Below are 22,756 nucleotides of genomic sequence, written 5' to 3'. Positions count from 1 at the left end.
TCGTCGCTGCTAGTTGACGTAGAGAAGCTGGCGGAGAATCGCATCGCGAGTATCGGCAATCGGACGTATCGAGCGCGGCAGTGAAGTTACTCGGTACAAGTGAAGTAGTGATCTCGGGGTTTCGGTTCGCGGGTTCGACGCGACCGCGATGCCCGTGCCGCATCGCCACGCTCCTGACGTGAAGAAGCGCAACGGACGGAACTCATCGGGCACATCGACGGAAGAGGCTACCAGTGGCAGCGCTACGTTATCACGGAGAATAGTTGGGGACACGGAAGTACGACGGCTCATCGCCAGGTGAGAGAGAAAGAGAGAGAGAGAGAGAGAAAAGAGAGAAAGAAGGAAGCACGTCGCTCTCTCTCTCTCGGTTCTCCTTCCCCCCTCGCTCGCTCGCGCGTTTCTTTCTCTCTCTTTCTCTCAGCCTCTTTCTTTTCCCTTCCTTTGGCTTCGCTTCGGCATCGCGCCTATCCTCTCTTTCGGACTTTCCAGTCCAGAGGGAAACTTCCCCGTGTCCCTCGTCCAACCGTCGCCACGTTCGAAATATCGTGGGCTATCACACGCCTCTTTTCACCTTCAAACGTTTATTTACGAGGGCGCACGGGTCTCCCGACGACTTCCCGAGCGCGGAGCGCGGCCTGGCAGTGTGACCGATCGCCGCCAGGGTGTTGTCACTCGATCCTCCGTGGTTCTGCTGCGTGTGCGTGTGTTGTCAAGTTTTCGCCCATTGTCCCTGCGCCGCGCGCGCGGAATAGGTTAGATTCCTCTCTCGCTTCCCCCGTGCCGCTGATGACTGTGCAGATTAAAGCGTGAGCTCTCGTCTCTCCTCGCCGTGATTATATCCAACGCCGGATATCAATATCCGCGATACGCTTTCTCGCGTCGCGCGCGACCAACCGCGAAAAGGAGGCGAGTGCAAAGCGTCCGAGGGATGACCGACGCGTGGCACAAAGGGTAAGGCGACCCAGATAAGTGTGACGATAGGATCGAGCGCGGATCGAAGGAAGAAGGAAAAAAAAAAAGGTTACCACGCGCGTTGCGATACGCGTTTCATGACGTTGCGTTGGGCTATGCCGTGACGATTATTGTACGTACGTCGATTCTTAGAAATCACGAGGTACATAAGGCCGAAACGCGATTTCATCATACACCAATTTACTCTCTTTCTCTAATTTCTGATTATCAGATCTCGCACACATATATATGTACCTCTAACTATTGCCGCGTTCCATAACGTGCACACGTCGTTACGAGGACAGAAGTCAGCGGATAGAATCTATATAGATTTGCGATTACGGATGTAAGAAAAAGTCATTGTCTTGGAGGTGACTCCAAACTTTTTTCTCGGAAGAAACCTTGTTTGCTTTCTTAGTTGGGCAAACGTATATTGTTTCGCAGACATGTATCGAAAACAGATTAAGATTGCTCTATATATGTATAAATTTTTGTAATATTTTTTAAATCTTAATTGTAATTTTTTTTTACAAACGGCTTTATCTATGCATGGATTGTTGAAGTTAGTAACGCTGCCAGTTCTCGAGATCCGTGCCATGTAATAAGATGTACACGTTCCTTAAAAACTTGTATTGATTGTACAATTTTAATATTTTATATATATATATATATATATATATATATATATACATACATATATACACAGAACACTGAAATCTCGCCTTCTAGAAATTTGTAGAATATTATTGAATGTTTTAACGTTGGTATTTAATATAGCGAATAGTTGCATTTGGATATGCAATAGGATACATTTTGCAATATTTACACGAATGAATTAGAAATGCATAATTGTAAACTGAATAACTTGTTACTTAAAATTTCTATATCATATGATATTAAGCTATTGCAATATGATATATCTGTGGAATATAGAAATTTTATTATGATAGTATGACTAATTGTGCTTCTTCATTGTTTCTTTAATAACAAATAGTTATAAAAATAACTTTTTATAATAGTTTTTGTATTTTTATACATTATTAATCATAATGATGCATTGATATGTTTTATCATATAAAAAAATCGATACATTATCTATGTAATTATATTACTAATTTTAAGTAAATATTACTTTAAATTTTATAATGCGATATCTGTGCTTTTATTTTAGATATTAAAATTTGCAAGGACTCATTAACACATCAAAATGAAAATCGATCGCAGTAGATTGAAAAAATGCACTTCCGAAGTGGTAAGTATTTTGTACAGTTTTTACTTGAATGACTTAAACGTTTTTTTTAGTTACATTTATGTGATGACATAAATGTCAATTTATTTTTATTAAAATATATAATTACATATTAAAAATTAAATTTTTGAACAGACTACATAATTTTTTTGTACATAAATGTTTTATACATACATAAATGTATGTATAGTTATTTCAATTTCTATTACGCAATATAAATAGTATAAATTTTAATATAATTTTAGTTTGTAAACTAATTTTGATTAACTGCACATTGTCTCTTGGAATACAAAAGCTTGTAATATACTTACACATGCATATATATGCGTTATTTAACATTAAAATTAATTATGTGTAATATGTAGCCAGCGGAATGCCAGGCACTCATAAGCAAACTACGCTCCTGCTCGCATGCAGAGCTGCTAGAAGAGCTAAAGCAGATAGATGCGTGGACATTTGGAAAGTGCGAATTATTTCATTGGATTGATGTCTTAGATCTCAGTGACAGTATTTTAGAAGAAGCTGCAGCAAGGAGTTCAGATAATTCATGGGAATTAGCATGTGATCTTCCTCAAAATCGAGAGGTTTGTTTCAATGATTTATACTCTATTAGCATCAATCGATCATCGAAATATATATTATTTTGAATATCATATGCCTATTTTTAAATCAATGTAAAATTTTAATCTCGATTTAATTTACTCTTTATCTTTTCCCAATTCTGGAAATTAGAACTGGAAGAAAATGAAAAGTAAATTGAACCGAGATTAAACTTAAATCCATATTGATAAATGGATATTTGTAATAATTTTATATAAAAAACCAGTTGATTAATAAAATAATTCATATATGATCACTTGATACACAGGCAAAAGAGCTGCTTCTCTGGGTTCTCCATTTCACAACGTTGTTAATTGAGCATTCATTTTCACGGCATTTGTACAACAGCATGGAACACTTGGTCACTTTACTATCAAGTTGTAACATGAATGTAGTCCTCGGTGTATTAAATCTTCTGTACATGTTTAGTAAACGCAGTAATTTTATTACACGTCTAAATAGTGACAAACGGCAAGCTTTACTCAGCAGGCTTATTCACCTAGCAGAGGTTAGTAATTTTTTAATATACATTTTAATAGTATTTATAAATTTAAGATTTATAGATTTTATTTCTTAACTAATAATGTATTATAGAGTTGGGGAGGAAAGGAAAACGGTTTCGGTTTGGCGGATTGCTGCAAGGAATTTCCAGAAAAGGTAAGCATGCATATATAATTGTTTAATAATGTGCAACATCATGCAATTTTACAAATGACATTATTTTTTATTTTATAGCCATTTCCAGCGAGTGCTACAACATTACACTTTGAATTTTATGCGGAAAATCCAATTGTAGCAGAGCCATCGGCAACTGGTACATCACTCTCTAGTACAAAGAAAGTTGGTCAAATGAATCTTGTAACATATATACATATAGAAAATGTTGATAAACTCGGAAAAACCCCAGCACAGATCATGAATGATCTGTTGAAAGTTTATAACGTACCTCAGGAACGACAGGTGAGGATATTTAGACTTGCAATTTTTTTCTTTACACGCGACATTGATACATGGAAGATATTTTTTTTTAATGCACTTGAAACACATTGTTCTTAGATGGCTCTATTGACACATATAAGACTGGCGCACAGTTTTTCGGATTACCGAAGACGATTGCAGTGCGTGCAAGCTCGGCTTCAAGCGTTATCCGTGCTTGTGTACAGCAACGCGCTGCAAGAAAATGCGCACAGTCTTCTCCATGCCGGACTTCTTGAGGAGCTGGTCGAACTGTTGGAATTGCCACATACTCACCTCGTGGAGATTCGCGCGGCAGCGTTGCGCACTCTTACGAGCATCATACATTTAGATCGGAATCCACACTTCCCCAAGTGAGTATACGAATACCTTTCTTTTATCTACGAATTTATGATACCTGATATGATATACTAATCTTCATTTATGCGATTTCAGGAAACCAGGCTCGCGATTGAATATGATTATTGACGTCACTGGAGCTAGTTCGTATCACGGCTTTCTACCTGTTTTGGTTCGTACTTGTATAACAACGTTAACCTCGCCGCAACCAGATGGCCAACCATTTCCTCTCCCGCTTGCGACAGCCTTGTTTAGTTTTTTGTATCATCTTGCGAGTTACGAGGCGGGCGGGGAGGCCCTCGTAAGTTGTGGCATGATGGAGAGTCTTTTGAAAGTCATCAATTGGCCGGGAAGTGAACTGGAGCATATAACGGTATTGTTTAATAGAATACATAACACACATTTCTCTTACAATTCGGTATTAATAATTAAACGAAATTACGATTTATTCAATTTACGTTTTACATTCCATTTGTAAAATGGATTCAATTCTATTCGTTTCCTTTTCTTTACAGTTTGTAACAAGAGCAGTGCGCGTCATAGATTTGATAACAAACATAGATATGCAAGGTTTTCAAACTCACAGTGGCTTAGCGAGCTTCATCAACCGTTTGGACATGGAGGTTAACGTGTGTAGGAAAGAACAGTCGTTTGAAATAGAGCCACTGCTCTATCAGGACGCACCACAAACCTCGCGTGAAAGATCGGTAGAAAGGGAGGAAGGATCTTCCACGTCGCGCCGCGAACACGAGACTTTCGATGAACGAGAGGAATCGTCCAATCCCATGGAGATATCAGAAGATGAGAATACACTTGCCAAAGCAGACGAGAAGAGCGAGCAGCAGCCAGACTATTCTGCCGCCAAGACCGGCAAAACATGTTTACCACAACGAGCAGCACTTCTGAAATCGATGTTAAACTTCCTTAAGAAAGCAATTCAAGACCCGGCATTTTCCGACAGTATACGGCACGTTATGGAGGGTACATTACCATCGTCTCTGAAACATATTATAAGTAATTCAGAGTACTACGGTCCTTCATTATTCTTACTTGCTACTGATGTCGTGACTGTATACGTTTTCCAAGAACCGTCATTACTATCGTCTTTACAAGACAACGGCTTGACTGATGTTGTACTCCATGCTTTACTTATAAAAGAAGTGAGTGTAAATAATTTGTTTAATTTTGTGTTTTCTAGAATATTTTAAAGTATATTTTGTGATATAATATTTTGGAGAGCGTTTTTAAAATAATTGTTTAATATATATTAGGTTCCTGCCACTAGAGAAGTATTGGGTTCTTTACCTAATGTGTTCAGTGCACTGTGTTTAAATCAACGCGGTCTTGAATCTTTTGTAAAGCGGCGACCATTCGAACGTTTATTCAAAGTACTTCTCTCGCCTGTTTATCTTTCGGCAATGCGACGGCGACGGAGCGCTGACCCGTTAGGCGATACAGCTTCGAATTTAGGCAATGCTATGGATGAATTGATGAGACACCAACCAAGCTTGAAAGTTGACGCCATTGCGGCCATTATTAAGGTATTAGAAATTTACAAATAAACTGCATTTTGTAATAACTACAACTATATAATAATTTTTTTATTGTACATGCCTTTCTCAAATACTGATTTTTATTTTTTTTTTTATTTGCTAGTTACTTGAAGAATTGTGTGTATTGGGCTGTGATCCGCGATACATATGCTGGCGTGCCGCCAGTAAATCTGAAAATTCACCGTCGAACACGGCCTCCGGAAATCGTCAGACATCTGGTCAATCAGTCGGCGTCGGAGTGGGAGACTCTGGTGGCGGCGGTGGAGGAGGCGGCGGCAGCAGTAGTGATGAAGAAGAAGAAGACGAGGAGGAAGCGAGTACAAGCTCGCATCCCCAACGAGAAGAGCAACCGAGCATGTCACCTCCACAGCCCGGACCGCCACCTCAACCAAGAGAGAAGACCCCCATTGCGTTAGTGGAATATATTCACAACGTTATGAAATTTGTGGATGCCATACTCAGCAACAATTCAACCGATGATCACTGCAGAGAATTTGTTGCTCAAAAAGGACTCGTTCCACTACTGTCAATTTTGGGTCTACCTAATTTACCCGTTGATTATCCCGTCGCCCAAGCGGCCCAATCTGTAGCCTCAGTATGCAAAAGTATTTTGGTACGTTTGATCTCTGTATAAATGTCATTTTCTTTTAAGATATATATGTTTTTGACGTACCTGTATTACGTAATTTGTAATTTTGGTATTTACAGAATCTTGCACATGAGCCACTGGTACTCAAAACGGGTTTGTCGCAATTAAACGAAGTGCTAAATTTGTTGAAGCCACTTCACAGCAATATGGAATCCCCCGGCGGCTCCGTTTTGTTACATGAACTTGCGTCAGCTCCAAATCTGGAAACTGCGTTTACAAGCGACACTGCTACGCCTTTGTTACATGCTATGAATGCAGCTCATGGATACGTAGTGATGTTTGTTCATGTTTGTCGCACCAGCCAGAGTGATATTCGAAATCTTTCTATGAATCATTGGGGTTCCGAGTTGGGCTTGACTGTACTCAAGGGCTTGTCGGAGCTTTATATGTCTCTTGTTTGGGAGAGTACATTGCTGCTTGCCTTATGTAGCGAAGACATTATCCCAGCCGGATGTGAATTTGGCAAAGAAGACATGGAAAAGCTGATGCCGCCCGAGTTAAAACCCGAGGGCGAACCTTCGTCTTCTTGGTCTGCTACTGCATCCGCGGATATGGGTAGTAACGGAATGACCACGGCCATGGAAGCCCTTAGCACAGATCCACCGCCAGTGCCGATGGAGGTAGACGACAAACCGAGTGTAAGCACCGATAGACCGAACAACTATCAGTTGAAGTACATCAAGCCGTTACTTGGTGCTTCCTCGAGGCTTGGTAGAGCACTTTCGGAATTATTTGGTCTACTTGTCAAGCTTTGTATGGGTTCACCTGTAAGACAACGTAGAGGACAGCAAATGCCCCTAACGCCCACGTTACCCTCTCAAGCGGCGCGGAGTGTTGCCACCGCGTTGAACTGCTTATTGACGCGCGGCTTGTCGTGGGATAAGTTACCCCCGTCACCGATTCCGAAATTTAAGCTCACCTTCCTCATCTGTTCAGTGGGATTCACCTCGCCGATGCTCTTTGACGAGAAGAGACATCCTTATCACCTAATGCTTCAGAAATTTGTTAAACTGAACGGTCAAAATGCATTCTTTTCTACCTTTCAATGGGCATTGTCGGGTGGAGGCCAATTTGTATTATCCGAGGGACTGGAGCATCCTAATCTACCTGATGGAACTGGTGAATTCCTAGACGCCTGGCTGATGCTGCTGGAGAAAATGGTGAATCCTAAGGCCATCTTGGACTCGCCCCACGTGGTGTCGTCAAAGTGTACAGGAATATATAAAGTGTGCGAGACGTTCGATCCAATAAGATACCTTATCGACATCCATAAAAAAGCTTTCGAGGCGGTGATGCTGATGTGGGGCAAAAAACCGCTGAAAAACTACGGAGCTCGCATGACGGAGTCTATTTTATCGATTTTACGACATATTCTACGTGGCGAGAAGATCATCAAGGAGCGCACCGAAAAGGAGGAGAGTGGTGATAATGCGATAGCTAGCGGTAGCGGCGCGAGCGCTGTAAGCAGAAGCGGTGGGTCTGATCGTCGAGACGAACCGGAAGCGGACGTAAATCCGGAGTATCTGAGACAACTGATGGACATGGGCTTCAGTCGAGCGCATTGTATAGAAGCGTTGTTGCACACGATGACTGTGGAACAGGCGACCGATTACCTTCTAACGAACCCTGCGACTCTACGTAGACCCGACGCTCCGGTAAGCGACGCCAGCGGTCAAGGTTTGATCATGGATCTGGAATTGGCGGACGATGATCAGATAATGCACGCTATTGCGATGTCGCTTGGTGACACGGATACGCGCAAAATTTCGGGCATTGAGGAGATCCCCTCGCGTGAAACGACCATCACCGAGAGCATAGACGAGTTTACGCGTAGTGCACTTGGACAGTGTCTCAATCTGTTGGACCTCATGCCGGACACGGTGTACAGAATTTGCGATCTGTTAGTGACGATTACGAAGAGAAACGGCGACGAGTGGCGGGATGATACGTTACGACAGCTGATACGCGAGGTCGGCCGTCTAGTGGACTATCTGATTGACATTGCCGAGAGCCAGGATGAAAATGCCGGAGCCCGATTGGTGGAGTGCGAGGAGGCGAACAAGCTGTCCGGCCGCCTTTATCTTTATACTCTTTTCTTCGAGGGTTCTTTTCAAGAAATGCGAGTGCCATGTGCTCTTATAGTAGAGGAATGTGCGATATTGGACAAACTTGTACGGCTGTTGGTGGTGAGTGAGGCCCCGCTAACTGCGAACAAGAACAGGATCGCTAAAGACTGCAAGGATACCAGCGCTGTGTTGAGCATGAAGACACCAAAGTGGTTAGCGCCTCTGTTACTGCTCATCGATCGCTTGGAAAAGGTGGCTACTCTCACGCAGCGGAAGCAGATTATGCATAAGATCACGACCAGAGCGTGGAAGTGGTTTGACTTGAGCACAGGCAAGTGGACTCTGTACTCGCCTATGAATAATCGAATCATCAACGATGCCTATTGGGCAGGCGAGTCTAGTGTCCGGATATCGTGCAGTCGACGCCGATATCTCATCACCTTTTCTTGCATGACGCAAGTGAACGAAGACAGTGACAACAGGCGGCCCATCACAATGGGTTTCAAGCTCAACACGGAGAAAGAGGATGGTGGTTCGGGATCCGACTCGAATATGGATACCGACGAGAGCCCGGTAGGAGAAGAAAGACGAAACACGGTGGTACAAGGATTGGACCCTAGTATAGCACCTAGTATTGTACGGTGAGGAATCCACATTAACGTATACAGATAATATTTAACGTGAATAATTTAGACTTTGAAAAAAAGGGGAAAAAATTATATTACTATTAGTTTCTAGGATGCCGTATGATTAATTGACATTAATACTCTTCCGCGGAAGTGTTTATTTCAATTATGCATACGAAATATATTTCACGTATAAAATTGAATTAATTAAGAATCTAATAAATATCTCATTATTTATGTTGCAGCGCGTGTGTAAAGTTTTTGGCAATCCCAGTCGATCGAGACGCATTACACGCTGTATTGAAAGTATGTTTACGTCTGACGAGAGATTATCGAAATGCGGAGGTGTTCGCGCGCGAGGGTGGCGTCAAGTTACTCCTCGAAATGACGCAAATGTGCAGTTTCACCGGCTGCATCAATCTGTGTACGTTATTAATCCGACATACCCTCGAGGAGCCGCGCACGCTTCGTCTTGCGATGGAGAAGGTACTTACGTTTATCTTTACGATTACGATAGTTTCGCGTATACTAATCCATCCGTGTAACAATGCATCATTCGCCCGTTTTTTGTTCCAGGTCATTCGCGCGCGCACGCAGAGCAACATACCTCCTGCATACAAAGAGATACTTTTCATGACGCGGCAAATCAGCAGCGCCGTTTGCCGTAATCCGGAAGTATACAAGGAAGTGTGCGAAAATATCCTTAGAGTTGACATAAGCTGTTTAAAAAGTGAGTTTCAATCCGTGATGCTCTGAAACCGTTTAATTTTAGAACTCTAGATATTAACGAGAACAGCGCAATCCTTTTATGAGCAAATGCCGACAACCAAGTGCTTCTATTGACTGTCTTTCCTTTTCGATCACTATTTTTGACCGAATTAGTCTGTTCAATCAGCACTCGGTGATTCTCTAGTATGATTGTTATGATTGTGTATGATAAATAAGTAAAAAACGATTGTTTGTGCTCTTGTAATATTTAAAGCTTTCATCTAACTTGAAACAATAACACTTATAGCGATTTCACTTTCTAATTATATCTTTATCGTTTTGCAGAAGATGACGTTGACAATAGGCTAGTCGTTAAAGCCTTACCTCCTAGTCACTCTCCAGCATTGCCGATGGTGGAAGAGGTATCCGTAGGTGTTATTCGTGATATGTTGAACGCGTTAATTAAGCCAATGCCGGTGTCGTCGGATGACGGATCGGCAACCCCAACGAGCCCTGAGAAGAAGACGTCGCACGCGACAACTTCGTCGATCGGTAACGCATCAGCATCGACGTCGTCAACACGGCGGGATGTACTGAGAAATAACGCAACGACCACCAACGATCCCTCGGACGACGACGATCAGGTGTCGCAAATTATCCCTTTGAAGATTTACACCGACATCGGTAACAATAGCAAGGTAGAACCAGAGGAGGCGAAGAAGCCCATCCTCACGAAATCTGCGATCTTGAAGATATTGGCGGAGGCTGTGAGATCTTACGGCGCCGTAGCTAGTCTTATCACCGAGCATACGTACAGAGCTGGACAAAGCGAGATGGTATCTGAAGACACGACGGCTTTAGCGTTCCTGTTAGATAAACTTCTGCCGATGTCGCCGGAAAATTCGGGCGACCGTACGTGCAGCAGCATGGCGAGAATGCTGATTGCTGCCATAGCCTCGTGTAATCACTCGCCGGATGTACAGACGACCCTGGTGACGGAGGTGAAGGCAGCCTTGACGAGGACGCTCGCGCTTCCGGAGAGTTCTGAAAAGCACGCACAGCTTCAATTGCTGATCGGACTGATCTCTACCATGATCGACAGTTGTCCGCCGAATATGTCGCATAGTCAGCTGAGGGCTTCTCTGAGGGCCCACCAATACAACAACGTCAATTACATCGTCAGAATAATGCTGAGAAAGGGTATAATCACCGACCTGGCCAAAATACCGCACAGTCTCGATCTGTCGAGTCCGAATATGGCCGGCACCATTAATGCCGCGTTGAAACCGTTGGAGACCTTGTCGCGCATTATCAATCAACCAATGCCGGGTGCGGTCAATAACAAATTTACGAAGCCGAAAAATAGGACGGTCCAGGAAGAGCCGATTGGAGAACAGACCGGCACTACGACTTCGGAAGCTACACACGCCGTGGGCGAGGAAGCGAACGAGGACGCGGAGAACACCGAGCATGATATCTCCGTGACGGCGGAAAGCTTGGAGCCGACCTCGGAGAGTCAGGTACACGAGGAAGGGGACGAGGCTGCACTGGAGGATATTATGGATCAACTTCTCGAAAGGTAACGAGATGCAAATTAACGATCAATCAGATTTCGAACGTCATGCAATTCAAATAAAGTGTAAAGTAAATTGAAATCTCTTTTGATTAAGTATCTATGCAGCAATCAATATGCAGACATCAATATGGCAGATTAAAAAAAAAGCCTATTTCATTACTGTATGAAGAAATACAAAATGATGTGCTCATATGTGGTACAGATATCGCATAGTAACAATGTGTCTCTCGTTTAACAAATGTTAGCGAAGTACTCTCCTTGCACGGATTGTATTTTACGCGATTTTATTTTCTAACACATGTAAGATTTAATCGTACAATTTGTATCGATCAAACACACGTACATATAGATTTTTTTTTTTAATTTAAGCATGATATGTATTTTTTCCTGGCTGTCTATGTGTGTGTTTTTGTTTTCTGTTTATGTATTGCACACGTTCGCGAATCTTTTTTTTTTTTTTATTTATTTATTTAACAGCCCTTCAAGTTCATGAAAACTACAGTGCTTATAATCAAGTAGTGTACTGTTTTCCAGGGACGGCTCGGCCGTGGCGGAAGAACCTTCTTCCCGCCCGCACAGGCCAATGGACATTGATGATGAAAGCCTCGCGATGCGCGACGCAGAAGGCGATTTCGATCCAACTCGAGATACTACAGTAAGAGTAACGTCGCTTTTTTAATTTTTTCTTATATAATTAATACTTTCCGTTTTTTATTTATTGAATTTTTAATGAATTTTATTTTAGGAGGACTTAATGAGCTCCGATTCGGACTCCGATAGCAATCCGTCCGATGATAATGAGGACGAGGTGCAGGACGATGAGGATGAAGAGGAGGAAGAGGAAGACGATGGTAGATAATCCGACTTGATACATCGTAATGATAGTCGAGGTAGAAAAAGATTGTATATCTCTTATCCTCATTTGTATTGTTATTACAGGTGAGGAGAATGAAGAAGAAGAAGAGGAGGAGGAGGAAGGATCGTCCAATTATGAGGAGGACGGAATAGAGTTTTACGAGGACTCTGGAGAGGGCGGCGTTTTCCGTATGTTTCCCTCTTCCGAGCGCGACGGTGGTAATGTCGTAATGATACAACACAACCTTGAAAATCAGGACATCGCGAATACGTCGACGCCAGTTAATACGCGACCTAGTCTTCCATGGAATACCACATTCCCGTTACCATTAGGTCTGTTTGAAGAGCCGCCTGCAGGTTCTGAGAACAATGGTAAATAGGAGCGAAAATAGATAATTACAGTCGGAAATTCCCCTATTCTTGACCTTAATCGGGACCGAACAACCTCTATTCTCGACTTCAGTTTTCGCCCTTCAATTTTCATGTATTGCATTGCTTAGAATAAGGTTTTTATATTGCATGCTTGCTTCTAAAGTGACATAACTAAACAAACGTGGTTTTCGAATTATTATTATGAATGAGTTAAGTAAACATTACTTCATCAATTATTAAAAGTCTGGGTAATTTAATTTTTTTTTTGAGTTGTGTCGCCTTCGAAGCAAGGGTTATATAGAATGAAAGTGTTAATCGTGTCCATACGTGTCCGTGATCTCAGTTTACGAAGGCTCAGCTGGTCGAGAATAGGGGTGTCAATATGAACGTTCGACTGTGTTTTTTTTTCTCTCCTTTTTTTCTTTTATCTTTCAATTAATTTCCCGCGTGATTGTAAGAGTATAATTGTAAACAATTTTGATGCAGGCATCAGTACTCATCCACTGTTGATATCGCAAGGAAGTTTGGACACTGCAAGTACGAGAACGCGTGTTCTGCGACGTGCTAGGCAGTATCAGTATCTCCAGTTGTCCAACCCACGTAGTTCAAATCCGCCTGTAATATTACAAAGGTATATGTTAGTAAAACATTGTGTGTTTCGTGAATGTCAAGGGTAAACAATACGTCTAATTATTTAATATACAATTATTTGATATAGGCTCTTAGGCCCAGCTGCACAGACCCTTCCCTTGTCCACCAGTCAGGTTCTAGCGTCGAGCTTTAGAGACACGCGTGTTGTCGTAATGGATAACGGATTGGGAATATTTACTAACCAGGAAGAGGAGCAAATCGATTATGTTGTACGTACATAGTTGTGTAATACGAAAATATAAAGAAAAAGAACGTGAAGTGTAATTCGCAATTTTGTCGTTAGGATCAATCTGGATATCTCTTTGGTCCAAGCCTTGCTGCAACTTTGAATAATATACCAACCGCGTTGCATTGGTGGATCGAAGAAAGCAAGCAATTAGACGGGGATTCTCAACCAGACTGTTGCGTTGGTAAGACCGAAGAGGAATTTGTGTTAATTTTGTATCTTTATACATAGTCAATTTTATTAATTACATTTTTCGCGTTGGAAAGGTGTTGTTCACAAGCTGATACCTGGACTAGAAAAGCACAGGAATGCCGAGCTTGCCGAGCGCAAGGAGAAACGTAAGAAACAACATGGTTCCGAGAAAGAGGGCGAGAAGGACAATAAAGAAGAAAAAGAACGTTCGAATAATGCAGAAGGTAAATATGTTACCATATATTTCCTTCTATGCAAACATTTCTCACATATTAGAATGGAATTTATAAAAAAGATATACAAAAATCAGAGCGAGCAAATATTTTATGAGTCGTATACATATTTATTAGAATAATATATATAGGGTAGAAGTACCGGTTTCGGCTATCACTGCACCGGTATGGCCATGAACACTTACGAAGGTATTTCGTGTCTACACGTTTAACACGTATTAACGCGATAAAACAGTGGTTTTCCGAGGCTTCGTGTATTTCAGCAATATTTAAAGTTAAAATAACGTGAATTTCTTAATTTATTCAATAAAATAGTGCATGGTGTAAGAAAGGAGCGATATAATCTATCGAAAAACCACTGTTTTGTATCGCCATTGATTAACGTGTAGACACGAAAAATTCTCGAAAGTGTGGTTTATGGTGGCCATACCGGTGCAATGGCCAAAACCGGTACTTCTACCCTACATATATTTATTAAAATAATATATTTAAATGCGCAATAGCAATACGCTTCTTTCAACTGCATTTGATATTTTAGCCACATTGCCCAGTTTAACACTGGATGAACAGCGACCATCTGCATCAACTTCACAAAGAACCGACGTCACTCCGCTTGTAGCTGGAGAAGAGACCGCGGTAGAAACTACAAGGCAGGAGCGCACTCCGGAGGAGGACATAATTGGTATAAACTGCAACGCGAGATAATTTTTTTTATATTTGTTTTTAATAAACAATTTAGACGCGCGTGTTTCTATATTTTTTACATACTAGATGTAACAGGTGAAATGGAAGTGACGGTCCAAGAGGACGAGGAACGACCACCTCCACCGCCGCCAGAGGAACAGTCGACGTCAGACAGCCGTGACCCTCGCACGGCAAATCGGAATCCCACATTAGAGCTGGCTGAAAGTATCGTCGACTCTGTGCTTGGACCATGCACATCTGAAGCAACCATTAGATTAAGTAAGATGTCTATTGTTTTAAAACTTTGTTTTAAAACGTTATTACATGTAAACATACCTTATTTTCGTATTAATTGTGAATCGAACGCGAGTCGAACTACTTCAGACATCGGGATTTTTTGTATCAAACCGGTTAATTGTTCTTACATTTGAAGTAACCATTAGATTAAGTAAGATGCTTATTGTTTTAAAAGTAACTAAAACTTCGTTTTAAAACGCTATTATACGTAAACATATCTTATTTTCATATTAATTGTGAATCGAACGCGAGTCAAGCTACTTCAGAAATCGGGATTTTTCGTATCAAACCGGTTAACTGTCCTTACCGCGTGCGCGCGCTAAGTTATTTGCAAACTCTGTACTAATATTCTTCCGTCATTAGACCTACATGTGTCTAATGACGCGCCTACACATCTTACACCAACAGGACAGCCTGGGCGAAGTAACACAGAAACTGCGAATGTTGCTGAATCGTCATCTAATCGCTCTTCTGCTGCACCATTAGTAGTGGACATTAGTAGTAGTTTCGGTCAGGAAACTAGCGAGGATCTGTCGAGGGAGAGTAGTGATTCGGCTGATTGGATTCGCAGACTTTTGACGGACGACAGTCAGTGTCGGACGAGCGACATTGACTTACGGCGTGTCGAACGAAAGTAAGTATTGCGTACATGTGAGTGCATATTACAGCGGTTACTACTAATACGAATGTTATTGTAGCGCCAACGTCGTTAATCAAGATCCGACGTCTTCAATTGCGGCTGAGACCACCGCCGCAGGGACCTCGGAACAATCGTCCCAGCAACCGTCGCAACAGCAGCCACAACAGCAATCCAGTAATCAGGAGCAACAACTACCAGATGGCGTAGATCCGTCATTCCTGGCTGCTCTTCCTGAGGATATGCGCGACGAAGTCATTGCCGAGCAACTCAGGTCAGTTGATGATCCTACTTACTAGATAGATATAATTTTTATTTCCTTTAGGCAATTTTCCTTTCCTGGCAAAAATAAAGCCAGAAGGGGGTCTTGGTTTACAAGACAAAAACTTAACCACTCATCTATCCAAATCATGTCTATTCATATCCTAATTCTCAAAACATATTCTTAATTCCTACTATTTATATTATTTCATCCTTCCTTACCTTTACACCGCTCTCGCATTTTCTTACCGTTTTACATTTTACAATTTGGCCTAATTGCATATTTGCATTTTACATTTCATTTCTAATTACAATTAACATTTTCCATTTACATTTCCATTTACATTTTCGCACATTTGTTTTGTCCTTTAGGTATACACGTTCTTATCTTTACACTTTTTACATTTACAATTTAGCTTTTAGGTATTATTTTTAAATATACCCTTACATCATATTCTAAATACTTAACATCTTTACATGATGATCCTACTCTTGTTTTTTATGTATTCAGATAATTATGTGAGAAAATATAATAATTAAACAATATGTCAACAGACTGCAACGTATGAGGCAACGCGCGCAGGCTTCTGTGGTCGAGGAGCTCAGCGGACCGGTCGAGGTGAATCCTGAATTCCTGGCTGCTTTACCACCCGCGATACAGGAAGAGGTTTTGGCGCAACAACGCATGGAGCAACAACGACACGCGGCCGCCTCGGCGAATCCGGAAGATCCTGTGGATGCCGCTGCCTTCTTCCAAAATCTGCAACCTTCCCTTCGACAAGCTGTTAGTATATATTTTCGAATAAATTTATTGTTTATCTTAACAGGTTTGATGTTTTGTTACCATTTCTGACGTTGATATTTGTCTCTTATAGATCCTAACTGACATGGAGGAGTCCCAAATATCCGTCCTTCCACCGGATTTGGCTCAAGAAGCTCAAAACTTGAGAAGAGAGTGGGAAGCACGTAATCGACACATGATGCAGGAAAGATTCCTCAATCATGTTAGTCAAAGTAATACCGCTCTCTCGAGCATATTAAGGAATTCTGGTAGAGGTGAGTTTCTATTACAATTAATATTAGATGCATAAAGATTAGCATTAACATAAATAAACAGATTTATGTATAAAAATGTTTAATGAATATATATAATTAAATGAGTTGCTTTTATACAAAAAATTGCAATACTTGTAGCTCGTGGAGGCGGCACTCGATACGCCATTCACGCAGTACCACAACGATCTCAATGGAACGCCTGGAATGCTCGCGGCGATACAAACATGGCTCACCAAGGCGCTGGCTTACGATTAAGGGGCCGACAATTACTCGACCACGAATCGATGTCGTGCCTGCTTGTGTTATTATTTGTCGACGAGCCAAAAATTAACACGCTTAGACTGCATAGGGTGATCAGAAATCTTTGCTATCACGGTAGCACAAGGGAGTGGATAGTGAAAGCATTGCTGAGCATTATGGAAAGAAGTAACGATGAGAATAAGGATATCATGGCAGATTTCGGTGGGAAATTTAAGAAGAAAGGTTTACTAAATGCTCCTATGGATTTATGGTAAGACTTTTCCCTGGAACTAAGAATTGATTCTGTATACGTTATGATAATGATAATTTATTTAATAATAATTTCAGTTCTCCAAAGATTTTTGACCAAAGAAATAACGCCCAATCGTGGCTAAATATTAGTATCGACGCTGCACTCGGCTGTAGAGCAAATGTATTCCATATAATACGCCATGCTGGTAAGAAATCTGAAAGGCAGGGTAATATTATCGCAATTCATCCGCAGGCAGCACCTACCGTATGCAGGTCAGTGTATTAAAAATATTTAGATCAAAATAAAAAAAGTTATTAGGAATGCTTTTCTTTATTAGATTTTTAATTCGTTTTTAATTTTATTTTAAATTTCGTTTCATTGAATTACAGACACACTTTAGAACTGTTGATATCATTGGCTAAGAGTTTTCCTGGATATTTTGTGCCAATTAAATCTAAGGATTTGGACGATAAAGATAGCGGTAAGGAGAAGGATGTAAGTGGCAGTAAAGAGGATGTCGGAGCGAAAAACAAGTCAGCATCCAAAGTAGGAAGAAGCGATCTTCCAGACTTCTGGGACTTGCTTCTAAAATTGGATTCCTGCGCGTCTAAAAAAGGAAAATCTGTCGCGAGGACTCATTCGAATACGAATTTGGGAAGTGAGCCAGAACACGGCACGACTACATTTGAAGCTTCCGCATTCGGTCAACTTATCTCGATGCTCAACTGGTCTGTAATTAAGCGAAGTAGTCAGTTGACAGACAAGTTGCTGCGACTTCTGTCCTTGATCTCCATCGGCTTGACGGAAGTAAATCCCTATCGGCGGCAGGACGGTGCTGCAAAGAATAAGAAGACTGAAATCAATAAGGATCAGAGTGTGGCCGCACCTGAAGGCCACCTCAAGCTGGCCGTGCAGGTTTTGACTAGTAAAAGTTGTTCCGAGGATGGACTTGAAGATGCAACCGCTCTACTACTTAACTTATCTCATTGTCCTGATCCTACTAGACAATTGGTGCGTATTGGTTCTTGCGTCCGATTCTATCAATTTAGATTAATTTTAATCTCAGTTTAACTTATTTTTTATACTTTTCTAAGAGTCAGAAAAAGATAAATTAAGTTGACATTAAAGTTAAATTATAAATTGATAGAAATAAACATACAGTCTAATATAAACGATATTAATGCTAGTATTAATATTAATGATAAAGTTAATATTTTTTTCTTTCTCTCTTTAGATATTAAAATTACTCCTAGAAGGTGCAATGGAATTGGCAAATATGGTGTGCGAACATATCAATGATTTGATGATGGAATTAAAAGTTCTAAATCGTGAATTAAGTCGAAGAAATTCCTTGGAGGATCAACCGTCGACCAGTAGTGGGAATGGACGAGGAATTTTATTAGATAGGTAAAATATTTTCGTAGTACGCGATTTTAAATATCAAAGTGTGTCAAGTTCCATACGCTTTGCGTTTTCGAAAAGCGAGATAGTTGTTTATAAAACTTTCTCTTTCCAGATTTACTAATGAAAATGTAGTCGTCACAGCACCGAGTAAAGTTAAAGCCGGAAGTGACCTTCAATTACCATCGATGGCTGCTCTTGTCAGTAAAACCTCTAGTCAGGCATTCTTTTTGAGAATACTTAAAGTTATTGTTCAAATAAGGGAAGCTGTGCGCTTAGCAAACACCAAGAAAACAAGTATGATATTTATGACTTCATTATAATTTTACCTTATCATAAATTTTTAATATTTTATTATTTACATTAAATTTTTACAATATTTACAAATTAAAACTTTTATTTCAAGCTAATCAAACAACAACGGAAACAGCTATGGATACAGGCACAACAAGCAATGCGTCAGAGACAGGTACTTTTATATCTCTGCCTATTATTTCTATATATAATTTGTCCTAAGTTAATATTTATATTAAAAATTAATATATCTTGTTATAGCCACCGACAATGCGGACACCGATGTTCCTATGGATACAACGCAAACAAATACTTTGATCCTTGAGAATTCAAAGACGTCCTCTTCTCGCAATGGTAAGTCGAGCATATTAACGATTATTTTTGCTGTAATATTTATATCTGTTTTTTCCTTTTTGTTTAGACGAAGAGAAAACCGCACTTCCATTGCTGAGTGAGAGTTTAGTATTAGATAGCTTATGGGAAACTCTTAGCGCTTGCTTACTTGAATTAGAATACACTCCTGATCATCATGCCGTCCTCGTTTTGCAGGTAAAGAATTAACGATTATCATCTTAGAAGTCTATTGTCACCGAATTATTGTATCGTTATTACTGATCATTATTAGATTATTTATGGTACAAACATATATATATAATATATATATATATATATATATGTATATCTAACATTGCAGCCTGCGGTAGAAGCGTTCTTCTTGGTGCACTCCTCTTCAAGTACGTCCCGAGACCGAGAAAGTCGTCTCAACACGACTAGCGAGAATCGAGAAGTGGTACCAGACTTAGCACCAGTTTCTCCGATATATTCGGACAATGAAGGTACTTCTCAATCGGAAACTCCCGCTAACGCTTCCTGGGAACCTACCCCCCCGGTGAAAACATTACCACGGGATCAACTAAAGTTCCTCAAATTTGCTGGTACGTATTAATTGATAAGATGAATAAAAGTCATAGTTGCTACTAGCAATTTAATTTAATATGTATCTTATTCGCACAGAAACGCACAGAACTGTGCTAAACCAAATTCTACGACAAACGACTACACACCTAGCAGACGGACCGTTTTCCGTATTGGTGGATCACACAAGAGTGTTGGACTTCGACGTGAAGAGACGATATTTTAGAACAGAATTAGAACGGATGGACGAGGGTATACGCAGAGAAGAATTGGCAGTCCACGTTCGTAGGAGCCACGTCTTCGAGGATTCATTCAGAGAGCTTCATCGTAGAAACGCTGATGAATGGAAAAATCGATTTTACATCGTCTTCGAAGGTGCTGATCCCTAAAATTTATCCTGATAAGTTTGTACGAACTTCGCAAAGTCGATGTTGAGTAACACTTTATTTCTTTTTTTAATTCAAACAGGCGAGGAAGGGCAAGACGCGGGAGGATTGCTGCGAGAGTGGTACGTCATTATCTCGAGGGAGATCTTCAACCCAATGTATGCCCTGTTCACTGTCAGCCCTGGCGATCGAGTAACATACATGATAAATTCGTCCTCGCACTGTAATCCCAATCATTTGTGTTATTATAAATTCGTGGGTCGGGTAATTGGTAAGTGTTCGATTCGAGATTTTTTGAAAGCCTATCAGATGCAAAAGATAATTCTTCTATGCTGCGATTTACGTTACTTTTACAGCTAAGGCTATTTATGACAACAAATTGTTGGAGTGCTACTTCACGCGTAGTTTCTACAAGCATATACTTGGCATACTCGTGAAACATACGGATATGGAAAGCGAGGATTATAGTTTTTACAAAGGACTCGTTTACCTTACGGAACATAATATTTCCGACTTGGGATACGAGTTAACATTCTCCACGGAGGTAAGGAGCGATTATTTCAACATAATTTTCGGTTTCATATTCCGATTATTAAATAAATGCGTGTCTTCCAGGTGAACGAATTTGGCGTTAATGACGTGCGAGATTTAATACCAAATGGACGTAATATAGTTGTTACAGAAGAGACCAAACTTGAATATATTAGGCTCGTGTGTCAAATGAAGATGACTGGGGCAATTCGTAAACAGTAAGTAGATTTGAAGTTCCAAAATCGAGTAGAAGGATCTCGTTTGCTTCGACTATACTGTAATTTGTTTAATTGTTACTTTTCCTCACTTTCATATTTTAAATCTTTCCCTGCAGATTAAATGCATTCTTGGAAGGCTTTTATGATATTATACCTAAACGACTGATCTCCATATTTAATGAACAAGAACTTGAACTATTGATCAGCGGCTTGCCTAATGTAGATATCGAGGATCTTAAAGCGAATACCGAGTATCACAAATACACTGCTACGTCTTTACAGGTACGCTTCGTACGTTTTTGTACGTTATATTTGACAAAGAAATTATACTCTATGTTTCATCGGTTTTTCTTTTCAAATATAGATTCAATGGTTCTGGCGTGCACTGCGAGGTTTTGATCAGGCAGATCGTGCGAAGTTCTTACAATTCGTTACCGGTACGTCCAAAGTGCCGTTACAAGGTTTCGCCGCATTAGAGGGCATGAACGGCGTACAAAAGTTCCAAATTCACAGAGAGGATAGATCAACAGATAGGCTTCCATCTGCCCACACTTGGTAATTAGACGAAAAGAAATGTTTTTTTGTTTACGCTTTCTCAAAATAGACGAAAGCTCAAGTTTAAATCAATCGTGAAACAAAACGACGCAAATTTGCTAAGACTAAGATTTTCTAATTGCAGTTTCAATCAACTGGATCTGCCAGTGTACGAGACATATGATAAACTACGTACAAATCTACTCAAGGCGATTCACGAATGCAGCGAAGGATTTGGATTTGCATAAGCTTGCTGGAACGCTGTTATTCGTATATTGTAGCAGTTTATCGTACACATATGTTGTCCTGCCTGTTCAGAGTAAACAATACGTGAACTCGCTCTTGTATAATCACGCGTTCTTGCGTTCGTGCGTCCAATCGGTGACATTCTGATGACATGCTTGATCTTCATTCAAGATCTAATGGAAAACTCGTTTAACTTGATATATACATATAGATGCACGGATATGTATATACGTATAACTAATCCTGATGTAATTACGTGAGAATAATAATTGTCAATGATACCCGTGGGGTTTATTTTGTTGAGGAGGAGGAGGAGGAGGAGGAGAAGGAGGATCTTGGAAGAAGATGCTGAGCTTAACGATAATTCCCAACAAGGAATGATAAGGAGAGATTAGTTCAGTTTTACGATAAGGATAAACTTAAGAATAAGATTCACACATAACTGTAATAGTTAGATACATTAGTTTGTCATAAGAAATAATAAATATAGGATGAAAAAAAATGTAATATACTGCACTTTGAAGTCAGCGATATGTTTTAACCGGTTCGATAGTTTGAATAGAGATACAGCGGTGGTAACGGTAGCCTGGTTCTTTACCAGAAAAAAAAGCAGCAAAAGTATAAGTGAATGAGTGCTTGTACGAATGAAAGAGAGAAAGTGATAAAAGTGTGAGTGAATGAGCGAGAGATAGAGGAAGAGAGAATTTAATCGAGAGATACTGAGCCTAATTAAAAAATTTCACAATACGAAACGCTGTCCTTCCCTAAAAACTGTATGGTTGTACACACTATTAGTATTAATAATTATAACTAATTCTTAATTAATAGTAATGATCATTAAATATCGTTTTAATATTAATCATTCGAAATGTGATGTTAAACAAGTGTAATTTCTTTTTTCTTGAAATCTAACGAAATAAAGTTTACAGTTGAACAGAATGTTACTTCATAAAATACACATCGAATGGAACAATATTAGCAA

At 40.3% G+C, this 22,756-nt stretch overlaps 1 protein-coding gene across 6 annotated transcripts; it reads left to right on the top strand.

Moving 5' to 3' along the window:
- Positions 1–22,713, top strand: LOC105448445 (E3 ubiquitin-protein ligase HUWE1). 6 transcript variants are annotated; one of them, XM_011686986.1, is made up of 44 exons: positions 1–297; positions 2,123–2,203; positions 2,566–2,784; positions 3,069–3,308; positions 3,395–3,457; positions 3,536–3,760; positions 3,857–4,128; positions 4,211–4,487; positions 4,630–5,274; positions 5,386–5,655; positions 5,771–6,280; positions 6,376–9,023; positions 9,254–9,494; positions 9,585–9,738; positions 10,062–11,295; positions 11,827–11,953; positions 12,038–12,143; positions 12,232–12,519; positions 13,006–13,150; positions 13,238–13,379; positions 13,454–13,580; positions 13,663–13,812; positions 14,360–14,503; positions 14,593–14,784; positions 15,166–15,436; positions 15,501–15,713; positions 16,256–16,484; positions 16,576–16,756; positions 16,895–17,267; positions 17,345–17,521; positions 17,639–18,260; positions 18,484–18,656; positions 18,766–18,947; positions 19,057–19,119; positions 19,206–19,298; positions 19,366–19,493; positions 19,639–19,879; positions 19,959–20,234; positions 20,328–20,516; positions 20,602–20,789; positions 20,861–20,994; positions 21,111–21,276; positions 21,359–21,549; positions 21,674–22,713. In XM_011686986.1, exons 2-44 carry the CDS (start codon positions 2,159–2,161, stop codon positions 21,774–21,776), a joined length of 12,657 nt encoding a protein of 4,218 aa, XP_011685288.1. In that variant the 5' UTR covers positions 1–297; positions 2,123–2,158; the 3' UTR covers positions 21,777–22,713. The 6 variants fall into 6 exon arrangements, with proteins under 6 accessions (XP_011685288.1, XP_011685286.1, XP_011685289.1 ...); XM_011686984.1 differs by having other exon boundaries at positions 11,812–11,947; XM_011686987.1 differs by having other exon boundaries at positions 11,812–11,953; positions 12,232–12,480.
- Positions 22,714–22,756: the final 43 nt, after the last annotated feature.

The sequence above is a fragment of the Wasmannia auropunctata genome, unplaced genomic scaffold (assembly GCF_000956235.1).
Source record: "Wasmannia auropunctata unplaced genomic scaffold, wasmannia.A_1.0 LD336085.1, whole genome shotgun sequence".
NCBI lineage: Eukaryota > Metazoa > Arthropoda > Insecta > Hymenoptera > Formicidae > Wasmannia > Wasmannia auropunctata.
Note: the sequence above shows the minus strand (reverse complement) of the source record. Positions and strands in the feature narration are given on the sequence as shown.

Excerpts from the sequence above, each read along its gene's own strand:
- LOC105448445 (XM_011686982.1), top strand. The coding sequence starts at position 2,159 with ATGAAAATCGATCGCAGTAGATTGAAAAAATGCACTTCCGAAGTG. Across the intron at positions 5,656-5,770 it reads CCATTGCGGCCATTATTAAG|TTACTTGAAGAATTGTGTGT; the intron begins GTATTAGAAATT and ends TTTATTTGCTAG. Across the intron at positions 17,522-17,638 it reads GCAGCACCTACCGTATGCAG|ACACACTTTAGAACTGTTGA; the intron begins GTCAGTGTATTA and ends ATTGAATTACAG.